Raw genomic sequence first — 20699 nt, 5'->3', positions numbered from 1 at the left:
AATAAAATAGGTCATTTCAATTTTTCTGACTGAAAATCCAAACATTTTGGCATAATTGAATTTTTTTTACAGAAAATTTTGCTGAAACTGTGTTTTTTGTCAAAAGACATTTTGACTGAAAATTCCTGACCAGAACTTCTTAAAAAAGCATGACCTATTGTAAATGGATATTTGTCTCTATCTTATTATTTCTGTGCCATTCATTGGCTATTACAAGTAAAATTTGGTTTAAACATATAAGAGAAATGATGCTGTTTGGGAATCAGGGCTGGCTCCAGACCCCAGCGCGCCAAGCGCGCGCGTGCGGGCGGCATTTTAACTGGAGGGCGGCAGGCGGGTCCGGCGGACCTTCCGCAGTCATGCCTGCGGGAGGTCCAACGGAGCCACGGGACAACCGGACCTCCCTGCTTGGGGCGGCGGAATTCGTAGAGCTGCCCCTGTTGGGAATTCATTAGCAGAAAGTATTTCAAGAGTATGGTTATACTATCTCAGACAAAACAGGAAGACTCTCTAATGATATACTTCACTTTTAAACTGTAAGCATGAGTCTTCTTGAGTTACAAATAATGGGCCCTATCTTACTCCCAATATTAAAAATTCTATTTATTCCAAAAGAAGCAGGAATGAGACCAAAGAGTTAAATCCTGCAGTTCCAAGGCAGGTAGTGCTCCAGTTGAAGTAACCAGGCCAGATCCTCTGCTGGTGTAAATTTGAATAGCTCCAGTGACTTTAATGGCATTACACCATTTATACCAGTTGAGGATTTAGCTCATACTCTGTAAAATTGCAGGATCAGGCTTAAATATAAAAGCTGTGGACCTGCTTCTCCAAGCCCTTCACACTTTAATGGGAATATTTTGTGGGAATGGCTTGCAGCAGGATTGAAATCTATATATTCGCATTCAGTTTTGCCCTTCTAACTTGAACAGCACTTACGTTGCATATAAAACGACATTATTAAACAACCAAGGCAGAAACCACACTTTTATACAATAATTGAAGGAAAGCAAAATTAAACTAAATATCTCTTAATGAGGATTAAACTATATGCCATTACCAGCAATAATAAGTCTAGCAAAAGTGTTTGTACAGAATTTTTAATAAACTGAATAATTTCTTACATTTCCAAATGCATTTTTGTTCTAGAATTTGTAGTCACCTAAAGACTTCCATATCTTACTAACAAAACTTTAAAAAAAAACTGAAATTACACAGCAAGAGAAATTAATATTCAGAAATGCATTGGAAGTGCAGTTTGAAAGCAAATAATGTTGTTGCTACTTGATCCATGAGAAATCAAGTGTTAAAAAACTACACTAGGATATTCTTTCATGACACTTCCCTAAACATCAAACTACTGTTCTTTAGAAAGAGTTGGCAGAAATTATTACTAACAAAGAAAGGCAACTACCATATAATCAAAATAGATCCAGGTTTTTTAACATTTTCCCCTTTTTTTAAAACCATTTCTATTCCTAGACATGCAAGAGACTATAGCTAGTTCAAACACTGATACATCATACAACATTCCTGTTCAACAGGGTAAAAAAAAGAATACAACAAGTGTTTCTGAAACCTAATTTTACAACTAGTGAATATCATGGGGGGAAGAATATTTTTGATTTGCATAAGATGATTAGAGAAATGCTTACACAACACTGATATTTTGCAAAAAATCCTTTTTTATATCAAAGTCATTTTTGTTAATAAAAGCTTTTTGATTAGTGAAAAAGGCAACATTTGATTTTTGTACTGAACTTGATAGTTTGCAATACTCAGTCATGAAACCATAAGCCTGTGTACAGTAGTAACCTGTTTTCCTTCTTCAATGAACAATCCTGCAATCCTTACTCACACTACATAGGACTTACTGTTGAGAAAAATTTCATTTAAGTCAATAAAACCTAAGTGATACTCAACTTGAGTGAGGATTGCAGAATCAGGTCATAAGAGACTGTACACCAGCATTAATGTGTAGAATATGTAGCACAACAAATGGCTTTATAAGAGGTTTGAAGCTGGATACAATACCATGGGAGAACTGTTTTGTGACGCAGCCTTGGGCTTTATGATAAACTTCAGGAAGCCACTGGTATCTGTAGCTGTAATGTCAGTGCAGAAGGCACTGCACATTGTCTTTGACAATGGGCCAATTTGCATTTCAGAAAGCATATTTTAGAAAAGCCTTTAAATGACATCAGGCTCAGAAACTCTTTATCCAGATCTTTCTTATGAGATAAATCAATCTAGGTAGGTGACTAAGTCTCCTCCATTTTAACCCATGGGAAGTGATGTCAGAGATCGATCCAGTGATTATCCTAAAACAACTCTCGTAAACTCCTCAATAACTTACCCATCAGCATTGAAGGAGCAAAGCAAGAGGGAAAAGAAATACAGATTTTGTAGTTTAGTGACAAAACAAGCCTCATGAATAATTTTATTGTATTTACACTAAAGTATTGTTGTGTACACTACAGTTACTATACTTTACATATGGTACAGAATTGAAACAAGGTAGCTACTATATTTCAGTATTTTGTTCATTCAGCTTCATGTATTCTATGATGTATATATGCAGTTAGTAAGCTATCCACAGAGGCACTAAGCAATGGATAAAAGATTTCCAACTTTTTGTTAAGTATCAGCTGAAATTTGGGGCCAAATTTTTACTGTTTGTATTTATTTAGTATCAAGTAAATAGAGATTTTGGCTGAGCTGGCATCTTGTGGAAAAATAAGAACCAAGCACCCAATTTCATTTAGATGATAAAATCCATAAGGACTTCCATGTAGTTTTCCCATTTAACATATTCAAATTCACTTTTGAAATACAATGCAAAGTACAGACATGATATGAAATATCTAGTCTCTGTACTGTGTGCTAGCAAAACTATGTTTTCCCAAGTAATCTTTTCTTCTCCTGAAAGACTTCTATGGCCAAGATCAGAATTGACACTGACTAAACTGCAATTGTACCCACAGAACACGAAGCTAAGATGATCTTTCCTTGTGATTTGTTAGTGCAGAGAACTAGTAAGATATAATATAATACTCAGAAATTGGAGACTATCTTCTAGTTAATAGATGGCAACAAGCCTGACTAAGAACCTCTGAGTCACCGAGGATAGCAATCATGGCTGATTAGACTATGGTAGTAAGTTTAGTGGAGCCATAGATGTGACTAATAGTTTCATACCCTTACCAGATCAGATGGACTAGCTGTGGTGTGTTTTGAGTCAAACCCTTCAGGATGGAAGCCTTGGCATTTACTGAGAGGTGTGGTGAGTAATGAGAATATACTGTATTTTTATGCTTGTAACTATTTCTATACATTGTATTATGTTAGTGGCAAGGGAATAATTTATAAGTAACTTCTTGTAAAACATATAGTGACAACATGCAATGTAAATTTGATGCATTTGAAAGTGATTAGTTAAACATTGTGTTGACAAGTAATGACCCTTTCCCGAGACAGCACTGCACTACTGCCATGCTACATTGGGGGCAGTTAATCAGTAAAAGGCCTTTAATCCCAGTTTAAATAAAGGCCAACGATATCATGACAGGTCATAATAGGATAAAATATCTCAGCATGGGCACCATGTGAAATTCAGGCAGCTCAATACTATATACATACAGTGAACCCTTCTCACTGACACATTCTGATACTAAGCTCTTTCTCCTGGACCAATTTTAAGCTCATTTTACCTTAGCTGAGTAGGTATTGGAAATGGATTTCCAATATGAAATTTTTGCTCTGGATAGACTCTGCATAAGTCAGTCAGTCCTGAACCAAAGGAACTGTTCAAATTGATCCTAAATATTTAAACACAGCTCCAGTGCTGTTCCATTTTCATATTGCCTGAGAAATATGGCTGGGAAACAGAGAGCAAGCTGACTAATCTATATTAGGAGGGTAATCTTTTGAATGAACAATACTCTCACTCTTAACACTGACAATATGCAAAAGGCCACGTTGTGGAAGAGGAGTCACCATCTGTTTTTAGCACTGCATTTGTAATAATAAAAGAAAATATTTAAAGTTGCTTACCTGAACTTTCCCCCATTGACAGTGTTTCTGTGTTTCACTTTGAAACTGGAGAGCTTTACGAGATTCTTACTCAGACAAGAATCACAAGAATTTTAGTACTATTTGCTAGTTATAAATAATAAAAATATACTTTGGTATATTTAGTGAGAGTTAAAAATTTCAATGTAAATCATGATCTCTGCAGAAAAATGTACTGATAGAAGCCTTACTGATTAGCATACTGTATTGTGCTGTATTTTGTTACCCTTCTTCGAGATGTACCAGGGGAGACGGAGCCAACTGTCTGGCTAAGATGAGTGTCAGCGCTAAGCAATTGACCAGTCATGCTGCTCACGCCCCCCATGCTGCTCATGCCCCCCATGCCTCCCATGCCCCCCATGCCGCCCACGCCCCCCATGCCGCCCATGCCAGGCCCAGACACTACTCTCTCTGTAACAACTACATTATGTGCATTTGATAGCTCAGAAGGAATAGTTAAATTGCCTGGCAGACCAGAGGCAGGTCTAATCACCCGTTCTGTCACCACTACATTTGATGCATCTGCAAGATCAGGGATACTCAAAGAAGGGGGTAGCCTTGAACCAGGTGCAATTACCCTTTCTGTGACTACAACATTTGCCCCATCTGTTAGATCAGGAATATCTAGAATGCCGCGCAAATCAGAGGCAGAGGCAGGAGCAAGCACCCTTTCTGTTACAACAACATTTGATGCACGAAGAGGATCGACACTTAGTGTGGGTGGTTGAAAAGTTGAGCCGGATGTGTAGGTCTCAGTCACCATTACATTACCATGGAGCAAAGGATCAGGTTTAGGCCTTGCAGGCTGTAGGGTAGAACCAGATGTGTAAGTGTTTTCGGTAACAATTGTTGTACTACCAACAGGGGGAGGCATAGATGAAGATTCATTAACGATGATCGTAGTTCCAGGTGGTGGCAGCTTTAGATCACTTTCAATATTGGGAAAGGTAGCACTAACACCTGGAATGGGTTCGATGACTTTGCCTAAACAGATTTCTGCCAAGGTCTTAAATTTTGGTCCTAACGTATCTAAATAGGTGTCATCAATATCTTCTCCAATAAAACTGCAGCAGCCAATGGAACCAACAGGTGTACCTATTCCTTCATGATCATATATTAGTAGACAATCATTTGCTGGTCGGCCTTCATCTTCATCTGCATAGGCAAATGCTTTCTGAAGGAAAAAAGGGGAAATGAGAATTAGACTGACTTTTTTCACAAGGAATTTAATGGTTTAGTGTCAAAAACAGGAGGAAGAGATGTTGAATATCTGAGGCATAATTGGAGGGATCATTGTGATTTGCCTGTTAACAAGTAGGCCCCTGAACCTTTGGTCATGGTGCATTATCTTCCATCTATTGTGCCTATTGCAGAAGAGCTGCAGAGCTATGCCTCTGTAATATTTCAAGTGGGCCAGAACTGAGGCAGCTGATTTGTGCCCTGTGGGTCTTCATCTACCAATTATAGATTTCTGGCATGCATGAACTCCCAGGAAGAATGTGACCTACTGTGATAATACCGCAGAACACAGGTCACTACAACTACAAGTGGATAAAAGCAGTGAGAAAATGTAGTCATTAATATTTGTGTGAATTTTTAATAAAATGTCTACTTATCAGTATTTGTCACCCTTTTATGCTTGCTTTCTGTGAACATTTAACCTCTCAAGCTTTTGCTCAGGCAAGTACTTATAAAGAATGAAATTTGAGTTCAAATATCCACCAAAAATGAATTTTGATAGCATATTTGTTATAACATTTGAGACTCAAAGGTCATGTTGTTAGCTAACATAGTCCCATGATATTGTTTCTGTTCCACATTTAAATGACTTATGTAACTAATGAACATTGTGCAAACTGAATTTTACATTTGAATACACAATTTGCATTTCACACCATGTTGGTTAGTTACCTTAGTCATCCATTCAGGGAACAGAGACAATAAGAAAAGAATAAGACAGTGTGAAGTAATAATATTCACAATTCATGAACTATGCACTAACCATGCATTATTTGATGAAGAAATTCATGAGAAATTTTGAATATATATTCAAGAATTTAATGATCTATTCATAAATAATTTACAAACAGAAAAAAGGTGACATTCATCAAATACATGAATTGCTATGAGTTATTTGTCAGCTCTAATCCTAACCAAGGCAATGATAAATCATATTAATAACCAGTTTGACAATTAATGAAAATGTTCACTGTATCCCTTAACAAGGGGACTTTAATGCAAAATGCTATTGAGCATTCAGATTTATTATATCAACAACACATAAAGCAATTTCATTTATCATTCCTTTTTTTCTTATCAATGTACACAGTGGGCTTGATTGTCCTCTCAGATACACCATTTTATACTATGTAACTCTTTTGATTTCATTGAAGTTACTTGTCAGTTATACAGGTGTAAATCCAATTAGAATCTGACATTATATAGACAAATATATTAAAAATCAGGTAGATAAATTACCTCCGAGAAGTAGCTGTCTAAGAAAGCCATATTCACTCCTCCTTCTCTATATTCTCTTAATGTCCCTCCAATTGACTCTTTTTTCCCCATTGTTCCATAGGCAGTAGCTGCCCCATAGCCACTAGTTGTTCCATAACCTACAGCTGTTCCGAGCCCTGTAGTTTCTTCACGTCCTGAAGTTACCACTGCTCCTCCTCCTCCATATGTATTTGTATAAATGTCTGAAAATAGAAAACAATATTATCCTACAATACACGGTGAAGAAAACTTTCACTGAAATTAATTGCTTACCATTTCGTACTACAAACATTAAAAAAAAACCTAGTAAGCCATCAATTAAGGGCAGTTTGGGCTAGTGTCAATCACAGATTCACACAGGCATGTGCTATAGTGCTAAATAGTGGAATTGCAATAAAAATTAAATGCATGCAAATATACACTTACAATCTTCCTGATTTTCTGTAAAATTCTGGGGCTGTATTTGCATACACAATACAGAATGTGCTTGAAAAAATCCTTGATTTGCATATGCACATGATAGGTGACTATGTAGTCATGTGTGTGCATATATCAGGGACTTGCATGAGTATGTCTGATATTGTACTTTAATATATGGACATGCATAAGTGTGCACCTATAATCTTACTGAAAATCAGTCCTTAAGTTTACTGGATGTTAAGAATAGAAAGTCCCTTTTGTCTTTGCTGTGCATAATTGTTCAAAAGCAGTGTTTCTGGGGGGGGGGGGGGATAAAAGACAATAGCTAAAGTATATAAATATAGTATTCCTAATGCAAAATGAAAAACTCCTTTTAAAGTTCTGTATGTTGTATGGAATTTTCTTTTCTCCAGAAGTCTTTATATGAGATCAATCAATGAATTGGTCTCAAATGTCAACTTGTACTAAAACAATTAGTTGCTCAGTCACTATTGTCTTGACTATGATCGTGGTAAGTTATACACATAAATTTTGCTCTCATTTATACCCAGTCACCTTTGTTGATCTTAACTGATGCTCGAGTTTGGCCCATAGGCTCTTGCAAGAGGATTGAAGAGAAGGATTGGAATGAAGTTGCAAATGTCTTAATCCTATAGACATTATTCTGGTAAAGCTCCCCTTGACATCAATGAATAAAAGTTCCCATTCTCAGAACCATAAGATTTCATCTTTTGATTTATCTTGAGGGTAACAAAATTTTTGTCTATAAATGGCCATCATAGAATACGATTTGTGGAAGGGAATTCCTTGCTGGCATCAACCTAGTGGAGGTTGCTGCTGTGTCGGCCATCCTCACCTCATGCTTTGGCATAGGGAGAGTACTGGGGGAAGGAAGAGCCATGGTTAAACTGATTCTCCACTGGCATAAGATCTCTAAGGGAGAGGTGTAAATTAGAGCATCACAAAGGCTGCTCTAGCGGATGTTGTGTCTGGGCTGACAAAGGATAAGGGAGCAGAAGCTAGCTCCCTGGCAGCTCCACCCATCTTGGTACCAAACATTGCTTAAAGTCAGGAAAGATCTGAACTCTTTGACTATTACTGAGAATTACATTATTCCAATACTGAAAATGATTTTTGCTTATATTTCTTATGCTGTACCTGAAATAGTTAATATTGATGAGGAAAAAATAATTTGCTAACTGGAATGTTAAAGCAAGATGTATTTGGGCTTGAAAGCACTGGCAAAATTTCAAAAACAATTATTTCTTAAACACATAGCTAAGGCCCAAATCTACCTGTATCTAAGGCTTAAACCTTACTCACACAAATAGCCCTTTACTCACATGACAAATTCCACTGACTTCAATGAGACTATTTGTATGAGTAAATGTTCCAGGATTGGGCCCTTGCTTGGAAAAGGAAACCTTTTAAATCAGATAATGGCCTTTTATATCAAAAGGACATTCCATGCTGAAAGATGGCTCTCTGCATTACAAAATTTAGAGAAATTGAGTGTCTACTTACCAGAGGGGTCAACAAAGTCACCTGCAGTGGCAACTGGATGTGGTGCACTGATGCCTGTGATAGCCTGGAAAATAATAATTCAGCTATTTAAATATTCACTAAGATCACCATTTGGGGTGAATTTCCATTTTTTTCTCTTTGTTTTTCTCTTGTTCATTTTTTAAATTTGTAATTTACAAGAAGGGAAGGTCAGCTGTAACACTTTACAAATTCTGGGCCTGATCCCTGCAACTTTACTCAGGTATTCACTCAGGCATCTTAAGTCCTATGTAAGTCAATGAATAAACTTGCATGTGTAATGGTTTGCACTATCAATTCCTTTATTTAAAAAAAGACACAGCACCACAATCACTGTCCCAACTCTAGGCATTACAATAGAATTAATTCTAAGTACAAATAACTGTGTTTTTACAATCTATGAACTGACCATGTCTTCAGGATGTGCTCCTTCTATTCCCCATGAATGAATTGCTCCTTCTGTGCATTCAGGTACAGGCTCGAATCCAGCCCCAACTCCACCTGCAGGTCTTGCTCCATAACCACAACAGTCACTCATTGCCATCAAAATTGGAAACACTAATGGAGAAAGAAACAAAAATTATCTTTTTAAATGTATGTCCATTTCTGAGTATATATCTACATCTAGATCTAGTTCTTCAGATATCTTTTTCCTCAGAGGGCTGGTGATCAGCACTTTCTGAAAATCTGATTCCCTTAAGATGTTTCAAGTTGGGAACTCAAAAACTGGGACACTCAGAATCACTAGTGACTTTTTGAAAATGCACATATTATTTTGTCATCAGGAGAACTTCTGCTCCCACTTGCAATGGAGTAAATCTGGAGCAGAGTGGAGTTACTAATCCAATTTACTCCAGTATAACTGGGAACAGATTTTGGTCCATACAGCTATATCAGCTGTATGGACCATGGACTATGGTCCGTGGACTGTATGGACTATGGACTATGTTTAAAGTTATATAACACTTTAAAACCAAGCAGATGCAGGTTCAGGGTAACTTGAATCTACATGTATTAGCAGACATTTACCTCTGAAGTCACTGTCAGAGCCTAAGCAAAAAGAAATTAAGGTTGCCCTGGCAATATTAATTCAGACCTCTTATGTATATGCATTATGAGACAATCGTTAATTACATGATCACCTGCCTTATTCACCAAATGGGTATATCTGAATACATCACAAAGATTATGGAGAGGTGAGGTGGAAGTATTATCACCACTTTACAACTGGAAATACTAAGACAGAGAGAGAGAGATTAAGGTCAAAATATCCATTGCTTTTGGGTGCTCAACTTGAAGACCCCTCAGGCCTGATTTTTCAGAGTACGTAACAATTTTATATGTTCAAAGTATAGCTACAATTGACTCCAGAAACATGTAGGAACTCCATGGCAAAGATGGGGATATAATCCACTTCTCCAGGGCAGCATTCAACTGCCTTAACTATGAGGCCCTCTTTTCTCTTCTTAGAAGTTCCTGCCTCCTTCACTATATACCTTCCAACTTCTAAAATGCATAAGGCAAGAGTTCTACAGATAAGAGACTCATTCATGACACAACTGGTTACATGGATTGAGAACTGGTTAAAAGACAGGGAAAAAAAGGGTAGGAATTAATGGTAAATTCTCAGAATGGAGAGGGGTAACTAGTGGTGTTCCCCAAGGGTCAGTCCTCAGACCAATCCTATTCAATTTACTCATAAATTATCTGGAGAAAGGGGTAAACAGTGAGGTAGAAAAGTTTTCAGATGATACTAAACTGCTCAAGATAGTTAACACCAAAGCAGACTGTGAAGAACTTCAAAAAGATCTCACAAAACTAAGTGATTGGGCAACAAAATGACAAATGAAATTTAATGTGGATAAATGTAAAGTAATGCGTATTGGAAAAAATAACCCCAACTATACATACGATATGCTGGGGGCTAATTTAGCTACAACGAGTCAGAAAAAGATCTTGGAGTTATCATGGATAGTTCTCTGAAGATGTCTACGTAGTGTGCAGAGGCGGTCAAAAAAGCAAACAGGATGCTAAGAATCATTAAAAAGGGGATAGAGAATAAGAAGGAGAATATATTATTGCCCTTATATAAATCCATGGTACTCCCACATCTTGAATACTGCGTACAGATGTGGTCTCCTCACCTCTAAAAAGATATACTGGCACTAGAAAAGGTTCAGAAAAGGGCAACTAAAATGATTAGGGGTTTGGAGAGGGTCCCATGCAAGGAAAGATTAAAGAGGCTAGGACTCTTCAGCTTGGAAAGGAGGAGACTAAGGGGGGATATGATAGAGGTATATAAAATCATGAGTGATGTGGAGAAAGTGGATAAGGAAAAGTTATTTACTTATTCGCATAATACAAGAACTAGGGGTCACCAAATGAAATTAATAGGCAGCAGGTTTAAAACAAATAAAAGGAAGTTCTTCTTCACGCAGCGCACAGTCAACTTGTGGAACTCCTTACCTGAGGAGGTTGTGAAGGCTAGGACTATAACAATGTTTAAAAGGGAACTGGATAAATTCATGGTGGTTAAGTCCATAAATGGCTATTAGCCAGGATGGGTAAGGAATGGTGTCCCTAGCCTCTGTTTGTCAGAGGGTGGAGATGGATGGCAGGAGAGAGATCACTTGATCATTGCCTGTTAGGTTCACTCCCTCTGGGGCACCTGGCATTGACCACTGTCGGTAGACAGATACTGGGCTAGATGGACCTTTGGTCTGACCCGGTACGGCCATTCTTATGTTCTAACCCTGACAATCCTGTGCACTGAATAAGGCAGAAGTTCTGTGGATAAAGTAGTATGTGATCACATAATTAAAGATTGTAGCATAATGCATATGAACAAGAGGGCCAAATTAAATGTTCACAGGCAAACTTACTTCTGGCATTTCCTAAAGTCCGAGTTTGACTTTGCAACCTTAACATTCTTTTAATGCAGTTTTAAAAATGTTATTTCCTAGGTTTTTTAAAAAGCAAACTGAAAATTTCCATCATGTGGAACCATATGGTCCCCACATGAGACACCAATAGGGTAGAGACATTTACCACTTCAGACCACAGCGCATTCCTCTACCACTTGAGATAACAAAGTCAGTGGTTGCAGTGGTAGTCCTCTATGTGGACTAGTCACTAGAAGGGGATGACATACATACTTGCCAGTGGGTTTCACAGCTATTTGCTAGACACCATGTTGAGACTCAGGAATAATGGGTTCAGTTCCAGGTTCTGGAGGGGAGTGTGCTCTAGTGGTTATAAACCCTTCTACCCCTGTGCATCCAACATGTTCCTCTTCTTGCTCCAATTCACTTGGCACATGTCTGTCAATCTCTGCTCCTATATGCTCCTGCCTCTCTCCAGCTCCCTGGCTCCTGCTTCCTCCCTCTCTGTTCATCCTGCCACCATGCCTCCTTCCTTCAGCCCCTTCTGAACCTATCCACCTCCACCACTCAGCTCCTCCCTCATCTACTCCAGCTCCTCCCCCCTCTTTTCTTTTTCCCACTGCTCCTATTCTTCTTTTCTCCCCTCCATTGCGCCTCACCCCTCTACATTCCAGTCAGGTTGTTTCTTCCTTTTCCTCTTTGTTGCCTGAGCACCAGCATGGGATCACTGAGAGCAAAGGAGAGTTCCCGTGAAGCTGAACATAGTGGACTTCAGCTGCCAAGAGGTGAAACTGCAGGAAAAGTTCTGCTACGGGCTCTGCAGTCCTGGACTGAAACATGCCTAGCAGAGATGGAATCTGAAGAATTTAGCCACCAAACTCTTACAAGTCTCTACTGAGAAAGTGAGAAATGTGATTTTCAGGGGCTTATTACTTGGCTAAATTTGGTCTGATTTTCATGGGGACAACAAAGCATGGAAATGTAGAGCTTCTCAATCAAATAGTTATAAGAATATTTTAATATCTGCACAACAGTGTATTTCCTTTAACCTAATTCTCAGAAACAGCTGAATTGTTTTAGCTGAAACTTTCAATGACAACAAAAATAAATCAGCCTGAGGCAGAAATCTGGCATGGAAAATTTCAGCCTGAACAGATTAAGTTTGGCAAAATTATAGGCAGCGTCTTAAAATGGAAAAAAAAAAGTGTCAGACTACCTTAACTATAGGTGTTTCTATGGTGGGTCTTATAATTATAAATAGGCTCATCAGTGATTTGTATGCGAAATGTAGGCATTTGGGAAGACACATGAAAATCTCAAAACCTGGGGACCAAGATACATAAGATGTAGTCTATTTGGCCCCACATTTATGGCCTTCTCTTCCACTTTTGGTTCCCATTGATTTGTCCTGTTGGCCTAATGTTTGAATAGGATGGTTTTCAACATGTTTTTATTGTGCTTTACTGAATTATTGTACCCCAAGGATCTTGCTGAAAGAACACTTTATAAATAAATTGATTATACTGAAAACCACAACAAAGAAAATACATGTCCTGTTTGGGAAATTGAATGTTTAGAGCCAAGGAACAGACAAGTTAGGGATGGGGGATTTCTTTGGCCATTACCTACAAATAAATAACTTGTCATTTCTACTGACTTTAAGAGGAGTAGTAAAATGCAGGGGAGTGGGCTGTGGGTTATACAAAATGCCTTATAACAATGGGCCAATGCAGCTAGGTGATGCATGCAGGTCTGCCCATACATATCACATTACAGAATTAAGGCCATGGTTTACCCTGGCAGCTATTGATTATGGAGGTGGTTTTAGAAGGCAAAAATGGGGCAGCTAGGCACATAACTTTCACTGAAAGTGAATGGGTACCTAACAGCTATTTTTATCTTTGAAAATCTGCACCTATTTTTATTTGCCCAATTGTAATCAAAGATTTTAAAATAAAGTACTAAAATGGGAAACAAATTAATTTCCTACTGTAGATGTAACCAATATTTGTGAATCAGGCCATTTCAAAACGTTGTTAGAAGGACATTCAGAATACTCTTCATTTCTGACCAGCATGTTAAGAGTGGTCATACTGCTGAAGATTGTCATCTGTGATTCTGGCATTATGGGAGGTTATTTCTAAAGTTCATATACCACTTTTACTGCTGAAACACGACAGTGTGGATGGATTCATTCTTTTCCTCCCCAGACCACAACTTCCATTGTTTGAAAAATGAGGACATATTTAAATAAGTGATGTATTCTAGTTGTTCTCACAGAAAGTATTAATTTTCATCAGCATAATGATCACCAGCTCAGAAATTGACTTATACATTAGGGCCTTGATCTTGCTACCATTGAAGTCCAGGAAATTTTTTGTTCTGCCGTTACTGAAACAAGGATTGGGTTCTTATTAGTTTTTGGTTTATTTTCAGTTTAGCATTGACCGCTCTTTTTAGAAATGTTTTGAAATAAGGAGGCTCATTTATGTTACTGAGATAAATGCAAGTTGTGGTAAAGTTTTAGAGCCTACTTTTGCCCAGATTTTACTGACTCTTGATCCTAACCTCCACACTTCTTTCTGATTCTGCCTAAACTCCCACTGACTTCAGTGGGAGCAGAATAAGATCCTTATTCTGATAAGGGTAGTGTTCTAGGAAAAAACTATATATAAAAGGATAGAAAAAATAATTTCTGAATAAACTACATGCAAAAATTCATATTATTTAAAGGATGCTTCTTTTTTTCCCACAGTGACACTCTGTGCCTCTGTGTTTTAATGAAAAAAATAAAAAAATATTTTGAAAGAGTAAAACTGTACTCTTTGCACAGAGATATCATTAAATAGCATACCTTATTGAATACTTACACACAAATATTAAGCCTCCAAGAAACATCAGAGCAATAGCAGCACCACCAAGTGTAGTCGTTCCACTCTGCCGGCCGTCTACATAAGGGCCAGTATATCCATAATCATCAGTATAACCGATCCCAGTATAAGCAGATGTAACAATACTACCACCAATAGTGACCAGACCACCATCAATTGTCACATCATCCCTAACGTCTACGGGAAGTGGTTCTGTAGCACCACTAGTACAAATTAGGCGGCTATCACAAAGACAGGCTTGCAAAGGAATTCTCTGTGGTCGTTGACATATTCTGCCTTGGTTATCCATCACATGGACATAGACATCATAAATGAAAAACTCGATATTTTGAGTTCTCAGTTCTACAGAATAACCTTTTGAAAAAAAAAAGAATAAAAGAATTATTTAAATTAAGAATTCTGCTTTAAATTTGCTGTTTTCTACATCTTTTATGGCAATTCATTATTATGGTGTTTACAATACAGAATAAGAAGATTGAGAATAAAATGATATTCTCATGCTGAACCCGCCTGTGTTTCTGCCCTGGCTCTGCTGCAGACCTGATCTGTGATATTGGGCAAGTCACTTCACTTGTCTGTGTTTAAATGGATAAAACAGAAAAGGATAGGACAATGATTACTCTTACTATATATTTGTGTAATTTCTATTACATTGGGCCCTAGATCCCAGTTGGGGTTCTGGGTGCTATTGTACTATAAATAAAATAATGTATATTCAATTCAAAATTTAAACTGTGTTGTTTGGTGTAACATGATGGCAGGTTCTCCTATCAACCCACCTTCTTGGCAGGTTTTGACTCTGGGAGATGCTTAGTGAACCTTCTTGACTATGTTGCAAGTGTGGTTTATTAACTCCACCCTGGATATAAGGAGATGGGGCACTCCTCTGAAAGAGAAATCTAGGGAGTTGGGTATGGAGATTATTTTGAAGTGACTTGTTTATAAACACCCCCCTCCCCAGAAAGGGGGGGATTTGACCATATACAAAATATGTGGACTTGTATTTACAGCATGGTTGGAACACCACTTGCTAACAGTCACTCTTTAAGTCATGTGATATTGTTTCCAATCCCTGGTTGGATGTTTTACATAGCTAACTGAAAGAGTAATCTGTGACTATTACAACTTAAAATAGAATCTTAAAAGCACATTGTAATTTATGTAACTAATGTATTAAACTAATGTAGGGGACACTCCTTCCATTAAAGTCAGTGGCAAAAAACTTCAATGGGTTCAGGATTGTAGATTGTAATACAAATTGTATTTGCAATTCTAATATACTCATTTCATAAATCAAGTATTCTGTTGAGCAAGAAATTAATGGATATCATCATATAATTAATACATTTGGGATTTTCATGACATGTGCAGAACTCTTTGGGCAATTGACAAAACAAAATAATTACTAGATTAGCTTTAGACCCTCTTCAGCTATATACCCTGTACACCATAATTACAGTGCAGCAAAATAAAATCAAAAGCATAGCGGTTCCATGGAATCTTCATATAGGTTTATATTTTAAAGCTAATAATTTTAGATAAAATGCAAATAATGAGCCTCTTTCTCATCTTACACAGCTGAAAATCAGGAGCAACTCCAGTTAGTTGATGAACTATACCAATATAAAAACTATGCAAGTGAGATCACAATGAGGCCCAATAACTGTATAGTCAGGGGCGGCTCTAGAGCCCAGCGGGGCAAGCACCCGCCTGGGGCGGCCCTTTCCCAGGGGGGCGGCAGGCTGGGCCGGTGGACCTGCCGCAGTCATGCCTGCGGGAGGTCCACCGGAGCCCCGGGACGACCGGACCTGCCGCAGGCATGACTGCGGACGGTTCGCTGGTCCCGCGGCTCGGCTGGACCTCCCGCAGGCATGACTGCGGCAGCTCAACCGGAGCCGCCGGAGCAGCGAGCCGTCCGCAGCTGCGGGAGGTCCAGCTGAGCCGCGCGACCAGCGGACCCTCCGCAGTCATGCCCGCGGCAGGTCCGCTGCTCCCGCGGCTCGGGGGCGCCTCCCGGGCATGATTGCTTGGGGCGGCCAAATTTGTAGAGCCGCCGCTGTGTATAGTTCATCTTAATTTCTATTAGACGCTTGATTATCATTGTCATCAATCTTACACATAAACAAGCAAGCAAGAAAACCCTAAATGAGTTTTTATTTCTATGACTTACTATTTTATAAAAATTTAACTTTACTCACCATCTATTTGTCTAATACTCCATAAACTTCTTGCAGGCTGCTTAGCTATGGTAAATGTAAAGGGAGAACTATATGTATCACCATCCAGATCTTTTGCTGTGATAATAACTGTTGGAGAACTCATACATACTTTTCTCATTTCAGTACTAAGAGTTGGACAGTTATAATTGGAATCATCAACTACAAGCACAATGGTACCAGTGGAAGTTTTTGCAGGAACATCTGTCAACAATAATTGGTGTTAAAGTAGTATTCAAGGGATTGTAAATGCCTGTCAAAATGTGGACAACATTTATTTCTCTTTTATATCACAGTCTAAAATATTAATACAGCATGATAAATAACGCTAGCAATTTTCTTAAAATTACAATTCAAGAATCAAAATTTCTAACTCAACACAAGCCTAACTTTATTTGTTCACACATTGATGGTGTGCTAATTAAAGTGAAGGGGTCCAAATCTGCTCTCAGTTACACAGGTGTAAATCCAGAGTAGCACCATTGACTTCAATTGATTTAGTGCCCATTGAAGTCTCAATGAAATCAATGGGACTAGTTGCATGAATAAGTAAAGATTTGCAGGAATGGACGTCACTTTGGATTTCCATGGATGTAAGTGAAAACAGAATTTGGCTTCACAACTAAAGATGGTTGAATAATGGGAAAAATGCATGGGCATTTGTTTCTGATTATTTTTTTAATTATGGGAAATTTTCAACATTTTTCCAACTCATTGTTCTCAACTGACAAACACAGGCCACATTAATATCCCAAATCAAACTTATATTACAATTATTTGCTCCAGAAGCTAGAGCTTTGGGCTGTTCAGTAGTATATTTGGAAGACATCCACATTTTTTGCTGGTTCTAAATCTTTAAATGATGATGATTAACATTTATTATTTCAGAGCTCTCAAAACACTCATAAGAACATAAGAACATAAGAAAGGCCGTACCGGGTCAGACCAAAGGTCCATCTAGCCCAGTATCTGTCTACCGACAGTGGCCAATGCCAGGTGCCCCAGAGGGAGTGAACCTAACAGGCAATGATCAAGTGATCTCTCTCCTGCCATCCATCTCCATCCTCTGACAAACAGAGGCTAGGGACACCATTCTTACCCATTCTGGCTAATAGCCATTTATGGACTTAGCCACCATGAATTTATCCAGTCCCCTTTTAAACATTGTTATAGTCCTAGCCTTCACAACCTCCTCAGGTAAGGAGTTCCACAACTTGACTGTGCACTGCGTGAAGAAGAACTTCCTTTTATTTGTTTTAAACCTGCTGCCCATTAATTTCATTTGGTGACCCCTAGTTCTTGTATTATGCGAATAAGTAAATAACTTTTCCTTATCCACTTTCTCAACATCACTCATGATTTTATATACCTCTATCATGACCCCCTTAGTCTTCTCTTTTCCAAGCTGAAGAGTCCTAGCCTCTTTAATCTTTCCTCGTATGGGACCCATCTCTAAACCCCTAATCATTTTAGTTGCCCTTTTCTGAACCTTTTCTAGTGCTAGAATATCTTTTTTGAGGTGAGGAGACCACATCTGTACACAGTATTCGAGATGTGGGCGTACCATGGATTTATATAAGGGCAATAATATATTTATATATATAATATATATATATTTATATATATAATATATAATAATATATTTTCAGTCTTATTCTCTATCCCCTTTTTATTCCTAACATCCTGTTTGCTTTTTTGACCGCCTCTGCACACTGTGTGGACATCTTCAGAGAACTATCCACGATGATGCCAAGATCTTTTTCCTGACTCGTTGTAGCTAAATTAGCCCCCATCATGTTGTATGTATAGTTGGGGTTATCAGATCCTCTATGTCTTCAAAGGTGGCAGCCATAAGAATAAATAGCACTCTAGCCTTTGGGTGCAGTACTAGCTGAGTTTAGAAGGCCTGAGCTCAGGACTACTTAAGGCTGGTAGCGATTGATTCATATGTATTAGTCACGCTTGATCTCAACTAACACTTGGAGGAAAGGAAACTAGTTGCATAATTTTTAGAACAGCCTATGCCTGCTAATCTTACTCATGTGTGATCCCATTGAAGATACTCCAGTGAATAATGATTTACAGAATCAGACCTATATTAGGGCTACTTAAAATTTTTCATAAAAACTGATTTCATGGCTAATTGGGTTTTCAGCTAAAGAGTGGCTGCTTTCTGTGCAAAAATCTCAATTTTTCCATTAAATATTTCAGCCAAAAACTGAAACCTTATGGCTGAAAATGAGAGTTGCAGTGGCTTGGGGGAGTTGTAGTTTGCTCCTCATGCCCCATTCTTCTTTATGGGAGGGAATCCCAGATGGATGACATCTCTCATAATGCATCAGAGTCAGAGACTCTATGATGGACAGCTTCTTCTCACCAAGAAATGAAGTATGATGCATTCTGGGATATGTAGTACAGCTGGGGATCCCAGCCCATAGAGGGGAATAAGGAATAAACCTCAACTCCCATCAAATACTAAAACTCTCATTTTTGGCTGAATTATTTTGGTTTTCCAGTTTCTGTTTAAAAAGCAAAATTTTTCTTGAAACTTTTTGATGAAAATTACAGTTCTTTTCATTTTTTGTTGAAGATTTCTACGTGAAAATGCTTGGCTTTGGGCCAGCTCCATCTTATACTTTTTGTTCAGAGAAATAGCCACTTTAATAGGATAGGAGACCAGTATTATAGGGCCAGGACTGTTCTATAAATAAACACAAAATGACAAAGAGTAAATCTATTTTCTTACCTCCTGTAATAGCCAGCAACTTTGCTCTGTATAACCCATTGACTACATAGGATGACTCCCGATCAATAATTTTGTTCAAAAAGATTTCACCAGTTGTGGAGCTGACTCTGAACCAGGCACCTGGATCATGTCCAATCCGATATCTGTTTTTGGTTTACAAAAACTGCTCAGGATTATGTTTAATGTAAAGTACTACAAACATGATAGTACCAGATACTCAGCTGGTATAAATTAGCATAGTTTCATTGGTTTCAATGGAGATACAGCAATTTCCATCAGCTGAGGATGTGGCCTCAAATTTTGTTTTTATGAGAAAATTATTAACTTAACATTTATATTGAAATAAAGTGTAATGTGTTGGAGAAATACAAATATACTAACAGGTTTTATAAACTATGATATTGCATAAGAGTACAATGTTCATTACAGCTTTAAAATATATCTTACAGCAGCCTGCATACTACCTTTCCTTTATTCAGTATAATTAGCACAGGGATCGGCAACGTTTGGCACGCGGCTCACCAGGGTAAGCCCCCTGGTGGGCCGGGCCAGTTTGTTTACCTGCCATGTCCACAGGTTCAGCCGATCGCGGCTCTCACTGGTCACGGTTCGCCACTCCAGGCCAATGGGGGCAGCAGGAAGCAGCAGCCAGCATATCCCTTGGCCCGTGCCGCTTCCTGCAGCCCCCATTGGCCTGGAGCGGTGAACCACGGCCAGTGGGAGCCGCAATCGGCCGAACCTGCAGATGTGGCAGGTAAACAAACAGGCTCGGCCCGCCAGGGTGCTTATCCTGGTGAGCCACATGCCAAAGGTTGCTGATCCCTGAATTAGCATGATAGAAAATCAGCCATGTAATACAAGAATAATTTTATTCAGGAGATCTGGTGACATTTTAAACCTTGCAAGCAGACCTAATACAATTTGTCATCAGAATCCCCTAGTATAAGCTCATTATACTGTAATATACTGCTACATACTTGTTAATTTTAAAATATTTGTCACTTTAAGATACTTCCATGTACGCTAAAGTCTGAGTTCTAAAGTCCTTAATCTGGCAAATATACCGTTGGCTTCAAAAAGAGATTTGCCCGAAAAATACCTGAATATGGATTGAAAGATTTGGCCCTATATTTCCCCAAATCCATGCTGTGGTTAACATGACATCCCATTCTAATAGTAATGTAGGACCTAATCCTGCAAACTCTTCCTAACACCAGTGAGTACCACTGAAATCCCATTGAACAGTAGGATATCACATCATATAGTTATCTGCCTTTTTATGTTATCGTCTGCTCTATGGAAAATTTTCGAACTCTCTCTTCCTATATATGTAAGTTGGTATGTATTTAGGTAAATATATATTCACTAGGAACTAATCCTGCTCCCATGGAAATCATCTGCAAATTATCCTGTTGATAATCTCTATGTACAGACAGAC

The 20699-nt window shown here is 38.4% G+C and overlaps 1 protein-coding gene across 1 annotated transcript in view; it reads right to left on the bottom strand.

Annotated features, from left to right (window-relative positions):
* Window positions 1–1281: 1281 nt before the first annotated feature.
* The window catches only part of LOC120399586 (desmoglein-1-like), a 41077-nt gene continuing 21659 nt past the window's right edge, over window positions 1282–20699 (bottom strand). The window contains exons 10-16 of the mRNA XM_039527997.1: window positions 19262–19404; window positions 16498–16719; window positions 14279–14653; window positions 8936–9084; window positions 8509–8572; window positions 6547–6767; window positions 1282–5242 (exon numbers count right to left, since the gene is read on the bottom strand). Coding sequence (XP_039383931.1) covers window positions 4256–5242; window positions 6547–6767; window positions 8509–8572; window positions 8936–9084; window positions 14279–14653; window positions 16498–16719; window positions 19262–19404 — 2161 coding nt within the window. The 3' untranslated portion in view covers window positions 1282–4255. The remainder of the gene's footprint in view (window positions 5243–6546; window positions 6768–8508; window positions 8573–8935; window positions 9085–14278; window positions 14654–16497; window positions 16720–19261; window positions 19405–20699) is intronic.

Source organism: Mauremys reevesii, linkage group 2 (assembly GCF_016161935.1).
Source record: "Mauremys reevesii isolate NIE-2019 linkage group 2, ASM1616193v1, whole genome shotgun sequence".
NCBI classification, from domain to species: Eukaryota; Metazoa; Chordata; order Testudines; family Geoemydidae; genus Mauremys; species Mauremys reevesii.
This window is presented reverse-complemented; position numbering and strand designations above follow the sequence as displayed.